The 22,523-nt window shown below is 40.1% G+C and overlaps 1 protein-coding gene across 3 annotated transcripts in view; it reads right to left on the bottom strand.

Moving 5' to 3' along the window:
- The window catches only part of SBF2 (SET binding factor 2), a 595,592-nt gene that overhangs the window by 470,094 nt on the left and 102,975 nt on the right, over positions 1–22,523 (bottom strand). For all 3 annotated transcript variants that reach the window (XM_045015032.1, XM_045015034.1, XM_045015033.1), the window contains exon 2: positions 19,689–19,774. In XM_045015032.1, the coding sequence (XP_044870967.1) occupies positions 19,689–19,774 (86 nt within the window). The remainder of the gene's footprint in view (positions 1–19,688; positions 19,775–22,523) is intronic.

Genomic DNA, 22,523 nt, shown 5'->3' with positions numbered 1-22,523 from the left:
AAGCACATGCAGTTCCTATTGACATCAATGTAAATGAAAGGTGTTCAGTGCCTACGTACACACACACAAACATACAAGGATAAATGAACTGCAAACATAAAACAGGAACTGTCCTCATGAAAAGGTACCATTTTAAACTTTATTTTCTAAGGTTCTTTCAACACTTCAATTGAAACTATGTAGCAGCAAATGCCTTATAACATGTTTAAGATACAACAGAATCTGCTGTAACATGATTGTTTTCACATGGTTTCAACTTCAATGTAGAAAAAAAAACTTACATGTATGGGTGTTCCCCACAATGTATTTATTTAAAAACTCTTAACTATATTTATTTCCATTTTTTATAACTGGGTAAAATTTGGGAAGGGAGTTTCCTCAGAGACTGAACAAACTTGTCTGTAAAATAGCGATCTTTAAAAATTTGTTCATAAAGAAGGACTCGCTCAAATAAATCCAATTAGAAAGTTAACGGCTACTAAATCTTCTTTCTACAATATCACATCAGCATTCTTCCTAGTGTTGTAATATATTAATGCTTTACCTTTTAAGGCATTTATTAAACAATGATATCACCTAAATTATTGAACTTGTCTAGAAACACGTGCATTTTTGTACTTGCACACACTTGATCTAACTGCAAATTACAAGTCCGTGACTGTAGTATAGTTACACCCACTTATTTTTCCCTACAGTGCACATATATACCTGCACCTAGATTAAATTTAGCATAAGCTTCTATTTCAATGTGTGATTGACTCATTATGTGAATTCTCATTCATTTCTCAAATTAGTCATGCAGATGCCATGCAATTCAACTGAGTTAGCTCAAGGACAAAAATGAGTACCCAGTATAACATTAGGCATCAAAGCCTCCTTCTTTGATCCCTAACAAATGACACCGTCTGGGAGGGTAAGAAGCAGAGTTAAAATCTGCTTATAAATGATAAAAATATGCAGAGATGAACAAAGCTAACTCATCCTGTCTACATACTCTCCTTTTAAAAGTTCTTTCTACAAGCAAGAACAGTCAGCTGGTTGTCTTGCAACTTTCCTAATATTAAACTGCTTTATATTGCATCAGTGATCATTTATTTTATTTATTTATATAACAGATGCCAGTCCCACAGATTTAGAGGGTCAAATTTTAACACAAGTCACTCCTGTTGGAGTAACTCCACTGAAGCTAACAACATATTTACACAAGTGTAACAGCAGCATTTGATCAAAGGTACCCAATACAGATGTAAATAAGATTTTTATTTTTTACACTGCAAGATAACCATGTGGTCACATCATTTTTTTTAAGGAAATAAATTGAAAATAAATTACACAGACACACATGGACACACCTATCATCATCCAGAGCAGGGGTTGGCAACCGATGGCACGTGAGCCAATTTTTAATGGCACGCTGGAGCCTGCCGGGACTCCAGTGTGCCATTAAAAATCCTGCCGACGCGGCAAGCTGCAGGGTCCGCGCTCCCTGGCCGGAGCGCCAGCCGAACGCAGCAAGCCGCCGGCCCCTCCCCTGCCTTCCCCCCCTTCCCCTGGAGCGCTGCCACCGCGCGCAGCACACTGAGGGGCGGGGTGGGGCTGCGTGCGCACGCGGCGGCAAAACTCTGGAGGAGCGGGAAGCCTCATGGTAAGGGGTCTGGGTCTGGGGGTTTGAATAAGGGGTAGGGGCAGTCAGGGGACAGGGAGCAGGGTGGGTTGGATGAGGGTGGGATCCCGGGGGGGTGGTTCGGGGCAGGGGGTCTCTGGAGGGGGCAGTTAGGGAGCAGGGAGGGTGGATGGGGCATGGGAGTCCCGGGGTCTGTTAGGGGGTGAGGGGTGGATAGGGGTCAGGGGACAGGGAGCAAGGAGGGTCCTGAGGGGCAGTTAGGGTGGAGGAGGTCTCTGGAGGGGGTGGTCAGGGGACAAGGAGCTGTGGGGGAGTTAGATGAGTCGGGTGTTCTGGGGGGGGGCTGTCAGGAGGTAGGGGTGTGGAGAGGGGTTGGGGCAGGCAGGGAGCAGGGGGGGTTGTATGGGTCCAGAGTTCTGGGGGTCCTGTCAGGGGGCAGGGAGCAGTTAGATAGGCATGGGAGTCCAGGGGGTTCTGTCTGGGTGCCGGGGTGTGAGTAAGGATTGGAGCAGTCAGGAGACAGGTAGGGAGTAGGGTCTTAGGGGGACAGTCAGGGGACAAGGGGCAGGGAGGCTTAGATAGGGGGTGGGGTCCCAGGAAGGGGTAGTTGGGACAAGGAGCAGGGGGGGTTGCGAGTTCGGGGGGGGGCAGTCACCCAGCCCTTTGCCCTGAACCCTGACCCCTTCCCCCCACACACAGCCCTCTGCCCTGAGCCCTGCACCCCCCACACACACCCCAGGCCCCTGGCTTGAGCCCGGTACCACCCAGCCCTCTGACTCCTTCACCCTCTCCATGACCCCAGCCCTGACTCTGGCACCCCCACACATACCCAGCCCCCCTACCCTGACACCTGCACCCCCCTCACATGCCCCCAGCCCTCTGCCCTGACTCTTGCACCCCCCACATCCCCAGCCTCCCCACATCTCATGCACCCCGCACATCCCCACCCCCACCCTGAGCACCAAATGGGAGCTGACCAGGTAAGTGCCCCACACCCAAACCTCCTGCCCCAACCCTGAGCCCCCTCCCTCATTCTAGCTCCTGGCCAGACCCTTCACCTCCAGCCCTGTGCTCGGTCCACTCCCACCCTCAGCTCACTGCAGAGAGATGAAGAGAATGGGACAGAACCAGGGAGAAGGTAGGTACCCACTGTATGTGGGCAGGGCCGGGACCCCAGACCGGCAGCGGGCTGAGCGGATCCAGCAGCCGGGATGCCGGCTGGCAGGAGCCGGCGGATGGAATCCCTGAGCGGCAGTGGGCTGAGCCACTCAGCCCACTGTCGGTCTGGGGTCCCGGCTGCTGGCCCCGCACAGCCCGCTGCCGGTCTGGGGTTCTAGCTGCCAGACTCTTCCCAGCTGGGGTCCCGGCCGCAGGCCCCACTCAGCCCACTGCCGGCCTAGGTGAACAGAACCCCAGACCAGCAGCGGGCTCAGCGGGCCGGCGGCGTAAGATCAACATTTTAATTTAATTTTAAATGAAGCTTCTTAAATATTTTGAAAACCTTGTTTATTTTACAATACAACACTAGTTTAGTTATATAATATATAGACTTGTAGAGAGAGACCTTCTAAAAAACATTAAAATGTATTACCAGCAAGTGAAACCTTAAATTAGAGTGAATAAATGAAGACTTGGCACATCACTTCTGAAAGGTTGCCGACCCCTGATCCAGAGTTAAAAAAATAAAAAAAATAAAAAGCAGCAAAGACAGTTGAATGAGATTTTCTAATGTTATCTACTTAGATTATTCTTTTTCTGCCAACAACTGAAAACAACATGGCGAAGAGCTGTGGAAGCCGAGCTGAAAAACCTGGGGCACAGCTGGGGAACCATTGAAAGACTTGCCAGAAGCAGACAGGAGTGGAGGAGCTTCATCACTGCCCTAAACGCCAGATGATGATGATGATAGAAATATTAAAATGTAATTTCATTTTGAAGACATTTTAAAGTGTACAAAATGCAATATATTCCTTTGCAATGGCATGAAGCTCTCTTTGACTTTGGTTTATGTGGGTGCAGACTGCATCCTTCTTTTCAAAACTAGAGGCCCTGACTCAGCAAAGCACTTAAGTATGTGCTTAAATCCATCCCTTTTCAACAAAGCAGTTGCATGTCCATGAAGCTTAAGCACATGCTTCAGTGATCTGCTGAACTGAGTTCTTACTGGACCAATGTAAATTTCCTATTTTTAAGATTAGCACAGTCTCTCTGTATTATGTTTTATTTTGAAAGCTTTAAAGTTTCATAACACAGAAAAACAAAATATGCAGTTGTCATAGTCCGAGCCAAATGCAAAGCACTCTGGAATTTTGCAAGACACTGTGTTGATGATCTGCTGATGCTGAGGTGTTGAAATAAAAAGCATTTCCAACTTTACCTTATGAGTAATTCAAATGAGGGTCTGGAAAACCAGAAAAGAACACTGCAAAATTTTTACTGCTCTTTGAAATAATGAAAAAAAGTCAACTCAGATGTAGAATATTGGTGATTTTTATTCTATACCTTGTTTTCAGTTATGTCAAAACAAATAGCTTGCCAAATGGAGAAACCATCATGCTAGTAGTAGTGAGTAACGTTCTTAATAAGTACACAGAATACATTATTCAGGAAGGGAGGGAGGGAGGGAGGTTTTCAAGACTTTTCCCAATCATTTGCAGGGGGTTCACATTTTATAGTTTCTACATTCAACTACAAACAGCATGTGTGGTTAAATTCCATGCACCACTTAAGGTGGACAACTGGGGGAGTAAATAAGAAGGGGAAATCTCCCTATTTCCCTTATAAGTAACATGAGCGATTTCAGATGCATAATTAGGTTAGAATTTGGTGCAATATGTCTACTATATAAAATATCTACTTGATAGGACACTTTAGCAGAGGTATGTATCATTCATTCCTCAGAGATTTCATGGCCTTTTTCATGCATTCTTCAGGCCCAGAAAACATATAATTTATTGCACAGATAGAGAAATTCTGCTCTTAACTCAAACCCTTTTGACTTCAACCTGTTTTCACAGAGTGTAAGTCCTGGTTGAATTTGGTCCAATATATCTGCTATATAAATGTACTAAATGTACATTAAAAAAACAGAGTATACATAAAAGTAGAAACAATTTAAATAAACTTTCCAATCACATTTATATATAGCTCAACACCATGACGACACTGTATAATGTCCAAACTTTTTTCTAGCAGAGACTGGTAAAATCTTTTAAACAAGGAACATACTCAAGGTGGTGACAAAGCTTTAATATTGATGGACTAGGAGATGGATGATGAACTATTGCAAATTAAGATACAATGTTAAACAAATTTGTGTCAATTAGTAAAACTATGACGGCAACAATAGCTGAAAATGAAGGCTGAATTAGTGTCACCAACTTTCCTAAGTGAGTGGCTCTCCAAATCATCTTCGAATAGTTCCTTTTGCTCAGTAAAGTGTAAACTTATTACATAATTCTTTACATATTGGTTCATCATTTTAAAATAGACTGGGCAAGGCAAAGGGAAAAATATTATTGGTAACACACAAGATGACCTAACAGACATTTTCAAACTCAAGGTATTAGGACCCTCTTATGAAACAGGCATATGTCTTTCCCATCTTTAAATTTCTGTTAATGTGTTTCATAAAATACCAAAAAAAAGGAATGGAAAAGACCTGTTAGGTCAGCTAGTTCATCCCTTACACAAAGCACAATTATTCACTGCAGTATATATTTTCTGGCCAAGTCATTTAGACTGTCTATAAAACATTGAATTTCAAGCTTAACTCAGATCTTCACATTTCTTTTTGCATAGAAAGAATTAAAGCTAGTAAAGTTCTGCAGGTATTACTTTTGGGCTCAGTTTAATCAGTTTCAATTATCGGTATATGAAAGACAACATATATAACCAATTTGGGTAGGGTCCCTATTTACATTATCTATATGTACTAAAATGCTGTAATATAGCCAAGAAAGTTAATTTTAGGTTATGTACAAAATAAAGTACAAAGATAAGGAAAATATTATGGACGGGAGGGGAAGTGAGTATAATTCCTTTCCCTCAGACCAACAGTCTAATTCATACTATTTGCTAAAGATATAATAATATAAAATTAAGTTATATTAAGTATATACATAAAACTAGGTTATCATTCACCCCTTATGTCTCATCAGTTTTCCTGTCTATAGTCCTATGCTTTTTATCTTTTATCTCCTTCACACGTTGTGATATAATTTTCTGTTGTGTAGTTACTGACAGTTTCTTCCAAGATCAATGCTGCCCTCAAGATAGTTACCAGAACATGTTAAAACAGCGTAATCTTATCCTTTCCCTTCAAAGAACTGCCAGTGCTGCTTCTTCACTGCTGACATGTTACACTAGACCAAGAACTGCAAAAACAATATTGTTTCCAAACCTGAGTTTCCTGGATGATGTACCAAAGACGTCACCTTCATGATAGCTCTAACTCTTCAATCCTAATAAGTTTCACATTTTTAATTTACCAAGTTTGGATGGCAATCAGAATTCAGCTGATCTTTAAAGCTTTTTAAACTGTTGTCCTTAATTCAACCTCTGAATAGCTGGTTTTTATAGTTTATTTTGGAAGTTCAAACTTGAAATGGTTTAGCTTAATGGATCGTTTGGAAAAAAAGAACATTTTGTTCAAGCACTAAATAGGCTTTCCTCCAGAAAAATAACATTTGTAGCATGAATATGTGAAAAACACCTAAATTATTACTGTATATTTTAATTGAAATCTGTGTATTTAGTAGAGAATTCTAGTGTGCCTTTAAATCTGTTTGTTGACTGTAATGGCTTAACTAAAATTCCAAATATAATGAGAAATCAGATAGAGCCATTGTTTTGTCTGAAATATTTATTTACCTAAAAATAAGGAAACTTTTGGTGTGATAAATAGTACCCAAGTGTTACAATCTCCATTTCTTGAGACAAAATTAGATATAGTCCTACCATTTGGCTCAGTAACAGACAACCTTTCCAGTTCAAATTATTCTATTCCCTCGCTTTGTACTGAGGCAAGAGAGTGACTTAAGACAGGGTTTGTTTAGGAATAATTAAGGTATATCCTATGCAGAGGAAAGTATGACAAAGAAGTCCTTGCCATTTGTTCAGACAACAAAAACAGAATTAAAAAGATGAGACCTCCACCAGTGTAATCATTCAAAACTGATGCATGGATGTTCAGTGTACTAGTTAAACCTTGTTAAGGAAGAAGCAGCAATCACACACCTAAAGAGTAGGGTTGCCATCCCTCCGGGATTGGCCTGGAGTCTTCGGGAATTAACTATTAATCTTTATTTAAAGATTATGCCATGTGATGAAATCTCCAGAAATACTTCCAACTGAAATCGGCAACCCTACTAAAGAGCATTATAGAAATTCAAAATTCTTCCATAATCATCAACCTCAAAGACACTTGACTGAAGACTCAGGAAGGTTGTATCTCTACATTTTCAATCAACTACCATAATTATCCCAAATTTGTATGGAGCAGGAAGATGGCTTTGTGGTTCCCATTCTTTATTGGTAATTAAATGAAGTCAAATTTCTTCTGATGCTGCATCAGTAGAGTTATCAGCCTGTAATCTGGCAATTCCTTGAAAACTCCTCCTTCAATTGCTTTTGTGTATTTAGTGCCTCTGTAGAATCCCTTGTGCAAAACCTGTGGTGTGTTTTTTGATCAAAGCCATCATCCATCAATGTGTTCAGTATTTAAGATAAAAGGTCAGGAGAGACACTGATAAGCATATATACAAAGGCATATTTTTAAAAAGAAAATTAGCTGATTTAAGAAGAAAAGTTCAAGTACTTATCTTACAGATGGTCACTAGTGTCCAGGTAGAGATGACATTGTTTCTTTAGAAACAGTTCAAAAACAAAAACCCAAATCCTTTAGAATTTCCAAGCAAATAATGTTTTTGGAGGAAAAAATACTCTAGTACTACTCAACCTAATATTTACAGTATTTAAAACACTAATACAAGTATTCCCCATTTTCTTCAGTACCCTAATATAATATTACATTATGAGAAACACTTTTAACTCAAATGCCTATTTCAGTGGATCATACAATATGGATTAGGAAGCTGGACTGCATTTCAGTGATTTCGGATTATTAGAAGTTATTCAAAGCAACCACTTAAAGAATAGCCATGGGAGAAAGGCAAAAAAAAATAAAACCAATGTATTTTTCAAAACGATATGTCTCTACAAAACATACCTACATCACATCATTTCAAAAAAAATGTAAAGTTTTGGTTACTTCTCACAAACAAAATGTATTTTTTCCAAAAACAATATATTTTCTCTTTCAATGAGTAGGTGACAATGGGAAATATAGTATAAAATATAAATCAAAGCAATAGAGTAAACAAAAGCAAAAAGTTACACTATATTGCATTTATGCATCTCCAGGTTTATCATCATGTAACATTAAAGAAGGCCACAGAATGACTTTGCAATATTATTCTTGTACTTTGTGTGTCTGTCACTAAAATTAACTCTGATTAATTTGCGTGGCTGTCTGTGGGTATCTCATTGGCCTATTATGTTAAAAAAAACTGACAAAAATAACTATAATGAGTTCAAAGAAGAGTGATTGTGCCAAGCCTACTTTATTTTTCCATTTTATTTATTTCTAAATACTATCAACGAATTTTCTTTTGCTGAACAACAGTGATATTTAAAAACAAACATACCTTTTTTACTTGGGTAAAAAAAACAGGACCCAGTACTATGTTTCGTTATTCTTCATTAATTAAGCAGAAAATTACATAGAAATGCTTCATAGTAAATAAAAGTTCTTCCAGTAGAACTCTTTAAATATCAACTAACCTTTCAGCAAACAATTATCACCACTTAGTTTACCAAAACTGGTGTGTTAAAGTACAATACATATACTCCATTTTTACTTTATTATTAGGTATACATCAAAAGACTAGCCAGAATATAGTGTTTGTTGAGTTAAGGCCAAATCTTTGTTTCATGATCAAATTTAAAAAGAAAAGGCATTGCCTGTGGGGACAATTCAGAGGACTTCGAGGGGGGGAGGGAGGAACCTTCCCTTCCTTCAATACACAAATAGAAGCAGGAGCACCCATACAACTAGGTCATAGCCACTACAGATGCTCCCCGAGTTATGTAAACCCGACATATGCAAATCTGAGTTTACGGAAAGAGTTCTGTAAGCTAGAAATAGGAGGGCTTTGTTTTTTGTTTTGTTTTTTGGTGTAATGGTCGGAGATACGTTTCCGACTTACACAAAATCCAAGTTACAGAATGCTTGCATAAATCAGGGTGTGTCTGTATTAAAATATGAAGAGGTGCAACAAACTCGGCCTTCTCTCTCCCCTGTATGTAGGACTTTGGATATGTTCGTGTCTATGGCTGTGCATGTGTCTGTGTTTTAAAGCGTTTTAGTAATCCTTGTCTTTTTCTCCTGAAAGCCTGACAGAAGTCTCACTAATTTTCCTCAATAAAATATAAGTACCATTATACTTAATAATATATAAACTTTTTGGAGCGGACTATACTAGCACAGACCATAATCTATCCCAATCCTGACTGTGGCCTCTGAGTGCTACAGCAACATTAGATAGTAAAAAGCAGAAATATTTCCATCACTTAAATGCCAACTTAAAGATCAGAAGCCTTAAGATGGCTATAATAACCAAGATATGAGTTAACGTGCCTTTCTCTTTCAATGGACTCCCAAGTATAGTTGTGCAAAAGGTGTTCCACTAAAAAGCCAATCACTTCTCATTTATCTTAGCCTTCAGAAGAGGTAATCTTTTTCAAGCTTAGCTCTTCTTATATGTCATTGTCATATACACTTTTGTACTTATACAGCACTTTTCACACACAGATGTTTAAGTTGTTTACAAAACTGAGCAAGCAATTTTCTGTTTTCCGGATGGGAGAAACTTATGCACAAAAAAGTTAAGCATCTCACCAAAGATCACACAGCACATTAATGGGACAGTTAGGAAAATAACTCAGTTCCCCTGATTTGTAGCCTTTTTGCTCAAGCCTCTATACAAATGCTCGATGTTCTAGTCACTATTTCTTTCATTTAAATACTTCATTTAATAGGCTAGTGAAGAGGGGACTACATTATGTCACAATAAAAAAAATTGTATATCAGCTTTTCTTTTAGGTTTTTTCCAAAACATACAAAAAAATTAGTTCCACTCATAAACACTTCAAAAAGATTAGAGTTGTCATCCACCCTAATTACATCAACAAATCCTTAAAAAACTTTCAGAACCCACAGAGTCACATTGCAACATCACATTGTGAGACACAAGCTTTCCCTGTCAGACAAATTTATACAAGTGACAAACCCAAAAGAGACATTTTCAAGAGTTTTACTGCTACAAAAATCAGTCTACCTTGTAATTCCCAAATTACAAGATCAAGCTACTATGTCTAGTAGCTACAGGAAAAAGACTCTTCATTCTACCCTAAACACAATATTCCTAAACCCATTACTACTTACTTAATTCATCCAGACTATACTTTTTCCGTTACTGTCCAGAGCTAAATGCACCTCTGACCCCTTGCATAGTTTATGTTTAGAGGTCTCTGGCCTCAAGCCATCATCTCTCTGTGAGCAGGAATTTGCACTCCCCTTCTTCCAGACCAGGGATTTAGGCTTGTAGTCCCCCTGAAATTCACTGTGACTATCCCAACAGGTATGACCTCAATATCTAGAGCCTGCTATTCTGTTCTCTTCCAGGGGCTATGACAGTGGTTACCAGATTTCACAAAGCACAGTACATTTATTTAGTACAAAAGCATTACAAAGAAAACATATAAATAAAGCAATAAACATTCTACCTGGTTGCTAAGCTTACCAAGTGTCACCCATCTTCCACAGAGAGATACTGGCAGCTTCCAGGTGCTTCAAACCCTTCCAGCAGGATTTTTGGCCTCTTGGGTTACAATCTCATGTCAGTTTCTGGACCATGAGGGACTCTGAGTCAGTTTGTGATGACCCATTATATCAAACACCCCTTCTTTGTCTCTTAGCCTTTTGAACCCTGTCTGAACCTGTATATGCAATTCTCCTAGGGGGTGGTACTGGTTTTGAATTGTTTATCTGTCCAGGAATTTGCAGGGGTTCACCAATGATTTTAGCTGTTGGGGGAAACTCGGTAACCTTCCCCCTATGGAGCTAGAATACAATCCCTAGCTCACAAGGATACATATAACATTTAAAAGATACACATGCTTATGAATAATCCCTTTGACTATAGCATTTGCACCTCTCAATATAACAGACTTCTGAAGTTTCCACGCTTCTCTCATCTGCCACAGTTATGTCAGTAACAATTCCTGCAATAAATGCAAATCCATATTTGTTTGTCACTATTCCACAGTTGCTATCTAACCTCTTTTGGCCAAGACTTCCCTGAAATTATATTTTCAGTCCTAGCTGTTTCATTCTCAACAAGAATCTTGGATTGTCTAAGGATTTATTTAAAAAGAAAAAGATAAGAGGAAGAAAAAAGGTTGATCACTATGCAGAGTAAGTAGAAAGTCCATGGTTGAATGTATACTCCTCCCTGCCTCAGCCACTCTCCATACCCAGACATTAGTGGAGCAGCTAAGGCAGGGGAGGGAGAAGAGCAGAGTCAGCCAGAGTTAACATAGCCACATCACAGGCATCAACATTCTCTGAGCAGGGCAATGACAGAACAGCATCAAAACAGAAAAAACAGACAAATGGAAAGCAAAGATGAGACAGGGGAGAAATGGGAGAATTTCAGAAGGCAGAAAACAGTGGGAATGTCTACAGAGGGAAGAAAAAAGTAGGAAGAGGAGGAGAAAAGCCCTACATCATTCCCCTTTTCATTATGTCAGATGAGAGAGAACGAGCCCTTTACTCTTCAAAAGGGGAACCTCATGTTATCACCCTAACACACTAATGAAGTCCGCACCCCAAGAAGACAGCTACAGCTATAGAGAGAAAGTTCAAATAAAGCATTTTGTGAAGGATGGAAGGATGCTGAGCCTCATAAGGGGCTTCCAAAAATGTGGAGAAGTTTTCGGACTTCCGGACATTTATCTAAACTCCAAATATCTTTTGAGGTCCTGAATAAATAAGGTATCCATATTAAAATAACCCAAAATCACCAGCAGCACTCATGACCCTCCAGCAGCTGACTACCTATGTAAATAATGGCCAAGACAGACTGCAGAATTGTCCCTAGAAAATTTTCAAATATTGAGAACTATAAAAATCTGATTTAAACAAGAAGTCTTTTTCCCCCCCACATGTACTGTGTTTGCAGACTAGACTGTTTTTACTGTATTCTATTCTCATGAATTCAATACAATTTATGCTCAAGCCAAGTAATCATTAGACTAGATTCTTGGATCACATCTATGAAAATGTTTTTCTGACAGTGTGACTTTTACAAGACACAGAAAATATGTTGTCAGAGAATATCATCTACTACATTCAAAATAGTGAGTTATAGTTACACCATTGAAAGATACTTAAATTTGACACATTGCAGAAACAGACCATTGAGACTAAGTGCTCTTGACTATCACCAATGAACCAAGGAAAACATTTTCTTAGTTGTATTAACATGATCTCAAAAGCAGCATGTTACAATGGTGCCGGCTGTAGCTATATTGGTAAAATAATGAATACTCAATGGTGGTTCTTAGCCCTGGTCTACACTACAAGGTTAGGTCGAATTTAGCCGCATTAGGTCAATTTTATAATGAATGCGTCCACACAAGCAACCCTGTTCCATCGACCTAAAGGGCTCTTAAAATCAACTTCTGTACTCATCCGTGGTAAGGGGAGTAGCACTAAAATCAACCTTGCTGGGTCGAATTTGGGGTAGTGTGGATGCAAATCGATGTTATTGGCCTCCAGGAGCTATCCCAGAGTGCTCCAATGTGACCTCTCTGGACAGCACTTTCAACTCCAATGCACTAGCCAGGTACACAGGAAAAGCCCCGGGAACTTTTGAATTTCATTTCCTGTTTGGTCAGCGTGGCGAGCTCAGCAGCACAGGTGACCATGCAGTCCCCCAAGAATAGCAAACGAGCTCCAGCATGGAGCAAACGGAAGACACTGGATCTGATTGCTGTATGGGGAGAAGAATCTGTGCAGGCAGAACTCGGATCAAAAAGAAGAAATGCTAATATATATGCCAAAATCACACAGGGCATGATGGATAGAGGCTACAACAAGGACATTCAGCAGTGCCGCGTGACAGTCAAGGAGCTCAGGCAAGCCTACCAAAAGACAAAGGAGGCAAACGGTCGCCCTGGGTCATAGCACCACACATGCCACTTCTATGATCAGCTGCATGGCATTCTAGGAGGGGGACTCTACCACTACCCCACCACTGTCCATGGACACCTGCAAGGGGGGAGTCTCACGCAACACGGAGGAGGATTTTGTGGATGAGGAAGAGGAGGAGAATGCGCAGCGGGCAAGAAGTGAATCTGTTCTCCCTGGCAGCCAGGACCTTTTCATCACCTTGGAGCCAATACCCTCCCAAGGCAGGATCTCCGACCCTGAAGACAGAGAAGGCACCTCTGGTGAGTGCACATTCGTAACTACATTACAGAGTTTAAAAGCAACAGTGTTTAATGTCTGATTGGCCCTGAAGACTTGGAATGCATTCACAGCCAGTACAGCTACTGGAAAAGTCTGTTAACATGTCTGGGGATGGAGCGGGAATCCTCCAGGGACATCTCCATGAAGCTCTCCTGGAGGTACTCTGAAAGCCTTTGCAGAAGGTTTCTGGGGAGGGCTGCCTTATTTCGTCCTCCACGGTAGGCTACTTTACCACACCAAGCCAGCAGCAAGTAGTCTGGAATCATTGCAGCACAAAGATGTCAGCGAATGGTCCTGGGTTTGGTTGCATTCAAGCAACATTCGGTCTATATCTTTCTGTGTTAGCCTCAGGAGAGTGATATCATTCACGGTCACCTGGTTGAAATAGGGGAATTTTTGTAAGGGAACAGTAAAAGGACCCCATTCACGCTGGGCTGTTTGTGCTTGGCTAAAAGGGATCATTCCTGAGAACAGCCACATGGCAGGGGGGAAGGGTGAAGGGATCATCCCAAATAGCCACGCGGAGGGGTGGCGGGAGGTGTGTGCTGCACATCCACCCGAAAACTGCAACCCCTCCTTTTAAATGGCAAACCCAACCGGCATTGCTTGCTATGGGAAAGAAGGATGCTGCAGTTTGAAAACATTCCCACATGTTACGAAGGCATTAGAAGCCAAACCCGCATACCCTTTGGCTTACCATGGCTGCCTGGAAACTGAATTCTGTTGCCCAGCCGTGTGTGATGTGTCACCATACCAACAGGCACTCAATATAAAAGGCAACCTTGTACCTAAAGCACATGTGCTGTCTGCTGTGAATTGCTTGATTCACTTTGAAAGTCTCCCTTTTGTTCTCAGAAATATATCACCTTAAATTTTACTCTCCGTTTTTATCTCCCTGCAGGTACAAATGTTTCTATGCTCCCCCATCATCTCCATCCCTGAGGTTATCGCAGATTAGAAGGCAAAAAAACTGCACTCGCAATGACATGTTTTCTGAGCTCATGCAGTCCTCCCGCACTGATAGGGCACAGCTGAATGCATGGAGGCATTCAGTGGCAGAGTCCAGGAAAGCATTAAGTGACCATGATGAGAAGAGGCAGGATGTAATGCTGAGGCTAATGGGGGAGCAAACGGACATGCTCAGGCGTCTGGTGGAGCTGCAGGAAAGCCAACAAGAGCAGACACCGCAGCTGCCTCCATTGTACAACCGCCTGCCCTCCTCCCCAAGTTCCATATCCTCCTCATCCAGATGCCCAAGAACGCAGAGGGGCAGGCTCCAGGCACCCAGCCACTCCACTCCAGAGGATGGCCCAAGCAACAGAAGGTTGTCATTCAAACAGTTTTGATTTATAGTGTGGCTACAATAAGCAATGTGGCCTTGTCCTTCCCTCCTCTCCCCCCTCACCTGGGCTACCTTATCAGTTATCTCCCTTTTTTTTTTTTTTTTAATTAATAATGAAAAAATGCATGGTTTCAAAACAATAGTGACTTTTTTTCCTTTGCCAGCTGTGATCGAAGGGGGGAGTGTGGTTGGCTTACAGAGAATTAAAATCAACAAAGGGGGCAGGTTTGCATCAAAGAGAAAAACACAACTGTCACACCGTAGCGTGGCCAGTCATGAAACTGGTTTTCAAAGCCTCTCTGATGTGCAGCACACGTATCTGCGCTCTTCTAATCACCAGGCGATTTGCCTCAACCTCTGCGCCATAAAAATCTCCCCCTTACTCTCACAGATACTATGGAGCACACAGCAAGCAGTAATAACAATGGGAATATTGGTTGTGCTGAGGTCTAACCTAGTCAGCAAAAAGCATCAGCGAGCTTTTAAATGTCCAAAGGCACATTATACCACCATTCTGCACTTGCTCAGCCTATAGTTGAACTGCTCCTTACTACTGTCCAGGCTGCCTGTGTATGGCTTCATGAGTCATGGGAGCAAGGGGTAGGCTGGGTCTCCAAGAATAACTATTGGCATTTCAACATCCCCAACAGTAATGTTCTGGTCTGGGAAGTAAGTCCCTTCTTGCAGCTGCTCAAACAGCCCGGAGTTCCTGAAGATGCGAGCGTCATGCACCTTTCCCAGCCATCCCACGCTGATGTCAGTGAAACATCCCTTGTGATCCACCAGTGCTTGCAGCACTATTGAGAAGTACCCCATGCGGTTTATGTACTGGTTGGCAAGGTGGTCCAGTGCCACGATAGGGATATGCGTTCCATCTATCACCCCATCACAGTGAGGGAAACCCTTTCCAGCAAAGCTATCCACTATGACCTGCACATTTCCCAGTCACTATCCTTGATAGCAGAACGTCAGTGATTGCATTGGCTACTTGAATCACAGCAGTCCCCACAGTAGATTTGCCCACTCCAAATTGATTCCTGATTGACCGGTAGCAGTCAGGCATTGCAAGCTTCCACAAGACTATTGCCACTCGCTTCTCAACTGTCAGGGCAGCTCTCATCTTGGTATTCCAGGGCGGGGGAAAGCAACTCAGAGTTCCAGGAAAGTGACCTTACGCATGTGAAAGTTTCGCAGCCACTGGGAATCTTCCCATACCTGCAACACTATGCGGTCCCACCAGTCTGTGCTTGTTTGCCAGGCCCAGAATCGACGTTCCACTGTATCAACCAGCCCCGCTGTCGCCCTGATGTCCCAATTGCCACATCCCATGCTTTCAGGAATGTCTGCGTCCATGTCCTCCTCACAATCGTCCTCATGCTGTCGTCTCTTAGCCAGGTTCTGCACATACTGCAGGATAATGCGCAATGTGTTTATAATGCTCATAACAGCAGCAGTGAGCTGAGCAGGCTCCATGCTTGCCGTGCTATGGCATCTGCACAGGTAACCCAGGAAAAAAGGCTTTCACAGAGGGAGAGAGGGGAGACTGACAACATGTACCCAAAACCACCCGTGACAATGTCTTTGCCCCATCAGGCTTTGTGAGCTTAACCCAGAATTCCAATGGGCAGCGGAGACTGTGGGATAGCTTCCCACAATGCACCGCTCTGTGAGTCGATGCTAGCCATGGTAGTGTGGATGCACTCTGCTGTTTAGTGGGGACATACAGAAGCGACTGTATAAAACTGATTTTTTAAAATCAACTTCTATAAAATCAACCTAATTTCATAGTGTAGACATACCATTCAAAACTTGTGAATTGTCTTAGAAAATTAAATAAATATTTGCAAAATGGGGGGGGGGATAGCTCAGTGGTTTGAGCATTGGCCTGCTAAACCCAGGGTTGTGAGTTCAATCCTTGAGGGGGCCATTTAGGGATCAGAGGCAAAAAAAAAAAAAATACAAAAAAAACTGTCAGGGACAGTACTTGGTCCTGCTAGTAAAGGCAGGGGACTGGACTCAATGACCTTTCAAGGTCCCTTCCAGTTCTATGAGATAGGTATATTTCTGGAAATATTGAAGACATAGAGGTAACCCTCTCTTTTAATCATCTGATAATGGAGAATTATACTGATATGGAATTAACCCAGTAACAGAATACAGGGATATATTTGCTCAGCTCTCTTAGCTACACAATTCTCTGCACTGATTGACTATGAGTCTCTTACTTGCATAATGACTGAATTGTTATTTCTCAGTAACTGTACAGTGATTATGCAAATCTGAACCTTGACTGACTACAGTCCATCTGCTCTGCCACTTGTACTGCTAAATTTCAAGTTCTAGATCAGTAAATGCAATTCCCCTCCCTGTTCAGCTGAAGCAGGTAAACTCCTAAATGTATATGAGACAGAACAGGAAAGAGGGGGAGAAGGAGAAAGGCAAAAAGTTTCTCTCACATTGGAAAAGAGAAAGTGTAATGTAGAAAGATAAGAGGGAGGGAAATTTAAACTTATGTTTTTAATACAGCCAACTGCAAAATTACACAGCCGGTCATACTTACAGGATTGAGGACTGCATATTAAAAGCAGTGGCTCTGAAAAGGACCTGGTGAATAACCAGCTGAACATAGGTCCCAGTGCAATGCTACGGGTAACAGGGCGAACACAATCTTTGGATATATAATCAGGGAAACATCAAGTAGGAGTAGGGAGGTAGCAAAACATCCTTATGGAGTATTGGTGAGACCATTATTGGATTACTGAATACAATTCTGGCATCCACATTTCTGAAAGAATGTTGAAAAATTAGAAAGGATTCAAGAATGATTTCAGGTCTGGTAAATCTGCTTTATAAAGATAGATTTAAGAAGCTCAACCTATTTACCTTACCAAAAAGAAAGTATAGACTGTGATCAAGTGACCTCTTACAAGTGCCTGTATGGGAAGAAGATTGCTGATACTAGAGAGATTTTTAGTCAACAAACGCATAACAATATCCAAAGCTGGAAACTGAAGCTAGACAAATTCAGACTGGAAATAAGGCACAAATTTTTAACCATCAGGATAATTAGCTATTGAAACAACTTACCTTTGAATGTGGTGGATTCTTCATCATTTGGAGTCTTTAAATAAAGACTTGGTGTCTATCTAAAAGATATGTTCTACCTCAAGAAAAAGTTATAGATTTGATGTAGGAATTACTGGATGAAATTCTAGTATCTGTTCTGCAAGAGGGTCAGCCTAGGTGGTCATAATAATCCCCACTGGACTTAAAACCTAGTAGGGAGAAATCTATGATATGAAAAGGAAGGAGGAATATGAGTGGACGGAGGAAGAAAGTACAAAAGAATTTAACTTTCTTGTATAAAAAAATAATTTAATCTTTTGACAACTCATTTTGGTTTTTGTAGTTTCTTTTTTCATTTAAAATGTACATGTATAATTAACATTTTCATTATAATCATAACTGAGGATGGCTCCTGTTAACTTTCCTTGGCCTTCAGTCTCAGAGTTTATTCAGTTAGGATATAGTTATTACTTTATTTAGTAAACACATTCAAGTTTTAATTAAACAAACTGATGGGGGTGTGGGAGGAAATCTTAACATTTTTCAATATGTGAATGGCTAGAACAGAGTTAGTACAATGTTAATGAAGTTAGCACTTCAAATTATGAGCAGATATAAAATATCAATTAAATAGTAATACAACTAATGCTGAGTTGAAAGAAAAGAGAAGACAACTTTGCTGAAACTGCCTGCTATTGGTATTCCAGGAGATGTGCACAGAGACTAAGAGAAAGTGATTTGGGGGACATGTGATGCTAATAATAGAAAAGAGACTGTAGTCCAAGAATCAGAGAAGAGACGGAAATTATACCACTACTCTAACAACCAATTTACAGAATATCATTTGGATTGCTTTCCAAGGAAATTTTCAACACAGTGAAAACAGCGTAAAACCATTAATTTAAGACGTCTGAACACATGGAAAGATATTACAGCCTTGCTTCTCTATGACTGAGCATTTTCATATCTATTTCAGATTTAGTTAGAAAGCTCATATTTCAGCCTATGATATTCCAGAATATGTATTTCTTACTCTCCTAAAATTTCTCATGATATAATATAGACTTTCACCAGTCTTACATGTTATTGAATAAGATACCAATGTTCCATACCATCATGACCGCAAGAAATTCTCTTTTCTGTTCCACAACAAAATTCCATGGATAACTTGCTTTCAGCATATGCTCTAGCTCCAACAAAATCATTATACATTTATCAAATAATCTAACTCTCCATCTCTCCTTTCTTTCTGCCCCCAAAAAACCCACCCAAATACTTGTGTAATTGTCTACCTGTAGCTCTTAAAGCAATGCAGTATGTTTAAGTCTGGATTTCAACTGCATGTATGTACTGAATTTTAAATTAACAAATAACTTCTATCAGAAGTAGATATTAAAGTGTAAAAAAAGTTTGTACTGGTAAGCACTATCACAAGACAAGTCATGCAGTTAAGGCATGCAGTTATACTGGATAACTGCATGCCATGTTTGTTCAGCCACCATAGAAATGCAGTCATACAAATATCTTACTAATAAGTTTTTGTTGCGTTTTAGTAATAATTTGCTACTAAGATCTCCCTGCACAGTTACGTTGTACATCCTAAATTTAAATTTTTATTACTGAATGAACCTCTTTTAATAATTCTTTTTCATACATAAAAACAACAATGTTCTGCAATAGTTAAAGATGAAAATTAAATCTAAAATTATTCATATTTTCTTCTGCATATTAAATACACATTCATTTTACAAAAAAAAAACCCTGACATTTCTTATTAAATTTTCCAACTATTTTTTAAAATAAATTTGTTTTCAACTTTCAAGCAACCATATTTAGAAATCATTTTTCTACTTTTTACATTTCAGTTACATCTGCGAATGGAGAGGATATTTTTTCCTGTATCTTCTGCTAGCCAAAAACAAACCTCAAAGACATTATCTACAGCCCACTAACATGATCTTGTTCAATACCATGTCAGGCTAGATGAATGCACCCAAGGAACTACATTTTCAGGCTCCTTCTCTAAGAAGCTTATAAAATACAGGTTAATATAAACTTACCAACTCTATTCCCTGGGGAAAGGGAGTGTCATCCCAATCCTTCTGAGGAAACCTCTGAATTATTTTCCCCAAACCTTCTGCTGAGCCTGTAGAAAGATGAAAAAAAATCACAGCATGAAACTTTCTCCCATTCAACAAATTTACGAGTAAAAACACTGTAGCTTATACTGTGAAAAATATCACAGTGTAAACTATTACATTTACACATCAAGACAGACAAATCCTACAATGGTCTGAATGAAACTTGCGAGTGGATTTCTATTTTTATTAAAATACAATAGAGACCACCATATAATCAAGAGCCAATTTCAAAATTTGTCAATGACATTAAAATGTTATAGATTATAAAATTCTTTTTAAAAATTTTGTAGCTCAAAAGTTTACTGGATTTGAGTTAAAATAGCATTTTTGTTTTATCCAGGGCATAAATTACTAACGCAGTCTTCCTTGCCAGAATTCTTATTTCATTTCCTTGTATACCATAGTGAGACTCCTTAGGAAGCAGAATATGTATTTCATAGATGTAGGAATAATTAAAATGAAATAGGAGTAGTTTAATAATATAGCTATGTCCATGGCTTACTCTCAATCCTAAAAATTATTTTTGCCTGGTCATATTACTATACTCTACAAGCATCTTAACCACCAGAGAAATTCCATTCCCTAAGCATGAAAAACTGAAAAACGTCTCAATTGGAGAGTCCATTATTTTCTTTCTTCGCCAATGATCCATACATAAAAACTCTTCTGTTTAGGAGGCTTACTTGAGAACAGCTAGGACCATTCTGGAGTTAGCCACTACAGTGTTAAGAGCATAGTCAGTGTCTCCAGTTTACACCGTCTTCTGAGAAGACAGCAGTGCCATCATCTTGCAGTTGGAAAAAGGATCATCTGCAGTTTATGCACAGGACTCAGATGAAAAAGACTTTCCTGGATCTGCTACTGTCTTATTTGTTTGGACAAGTCAGTCAATTAGATTAAGGCAGCAATTTTGAAAGGGACCTAAAAGAAATAAAATTCAATTTCCATGGATATTGAGCACTGACCTCTTTTAGGTCACTTTGAAAATCCCAAACTTAACTCATCTTGCTTTCCCTAGTTGTAAAATGGGGATAATATTTTCCTATCTTGCAAGGGTATTCAGGGGCTTAATTTTTTAATTTCTATAAAGTGCATTTTATTTTCAGAAGCAAGATGCTGTAAGAGTGCAAAGTATTTCATATGCACAAAGACTTTTCCAATATTCTTAACATATTTGCTTTACAACAGGAGATGTATATCCCAGAACCATTTGAATCCTTTAACAGGGTCCAATACTGAAAAAATATTGATTAAAATTCAATAGTTAGTTGTGTTATACTTCCACACTATACTCTTGACACTTAACACCTACCTGCAATGTTAAAATCATGCTAGTGTGAAAAGATTAAAGTATATCCTTGTAGAGTTTTCAGAGAATACATATAAACATTAACAAATAAGAAGAAAGGTGTTAATATTGGAGAGAGTTAAGAGTGATGTTCTTTGTGTCTGATTCACTGCAAATACTCAAACAGCAACAGAGAAAAAATTATATTGTTTGTACTCCTACAAAAATAATATTTAATTTGATATAGCAGATGTCTAATAGCATAAGTCAATTCACAATAATATTGTTTCACCTTTTATTGTGCAATCTAAACAGATGTGCCCTTTACACCATTACTGACTAATTTTTGGTTTGAATTTGCTTTAGTCCTCTGAAATCCATAATAAAAGCAGCTGAAAGTTGTTTTGAGGCAATCAGTATGGCAATTTACTTTGCTCTATTTAGTCTATTTTAAAATATTTACTCACAAAACTAGTTCCACCACTGGCCTTCTGTAATTTGTAATATTTCTTGAAAATAGCATGGTATCAGAATATGTTATAATACAGCAGTGACTCTTCCCTATAGAGAACAGTTTCACTCCTACATAGGGCACATTGATTACTATTCCTAGCCTACAACTTTAATTAGTATTCATGTAAACAGGACAGCACATTGGAGAACTGCAATCAGATTAGGGCAGAACCAGGAAGGAGGAATGGGGGAAGAGATGTGGCAGCCATGATGGCAAGTCAGGGGCTGGAGGAAGCTATAAGTGCATCTGTAAATACACCAGCATGAAACTGGAAAAAAGCCTGTTGAGAGTCTTTGGGTTACGTTTAGAGACAAGAGCAACAAGGGTGATGTTGTGGTTGGCATCTGCTATAGACCACCAGACCAGGTAGATGAGGTAGACGAGGCTTTCTTCGGACAACTAAGAGAAGTTTCCAGATCACAGGTCCTGAGGGACTTCAATCACCCTGACATCTGCTGGGAGAGAAATACAGCAGTGCACAGACAATCCAGGAAGTTTTGGAGAGTGTTGGGGACAACTTCTTGGTGCAAGTGCTGGAGGAACCAACGAGGGGCCATGCTCCTATTGACCTGCTGCTCTCAAACAGGGAAGAATTGGTAGGAGAAGTAGAAGTGGGTGGCAACCTGGGCAACAGTGACCCTGAGCTAGTCAAGTTCAGGATCCTGACAAAAGGAAGAAGGGTAACAGCAGAATATGGACCCTGGACTTCAGAAAACCAGACTTTGGCTCCCCCAGGGAACCGATGGGCAGGATTCCCTGGGAAGTTAATATGAGGGGGAAAGGAGTCCAGGAGAGCTGGCTGTATCTTAAAGAAGCCTTACTGAGAGTGCAGGAACAAACCAGCCCAACGTGCAGAAAGAATAGCAAATATGGCAGGAGACCAGCTTGGCTTAACAGAGAAATCTTTGGTGATATTAAACACAAAAAGGAAGCTTACAAGTGAAAACTTGGA

The sequence above is a fragment of the Mauremys mutica genome, chromosome 4 (genome assembly GCF_020497125.1).
Source record: "Mauremys mutica isolate MM-2020 ecotype Southern chromosome 4, ASM2049712v1, whole genome shotgun sequence".
NCBI lineage: Eukaryota > Metazoa > Chordata > Testudines > Geoemydidae > Mauremys > Mauremys mutica.
Note: the sequence above shows the minus strand (reverse complement) of the source record. Positions and strands in the feature narration are given on the sequence as shown.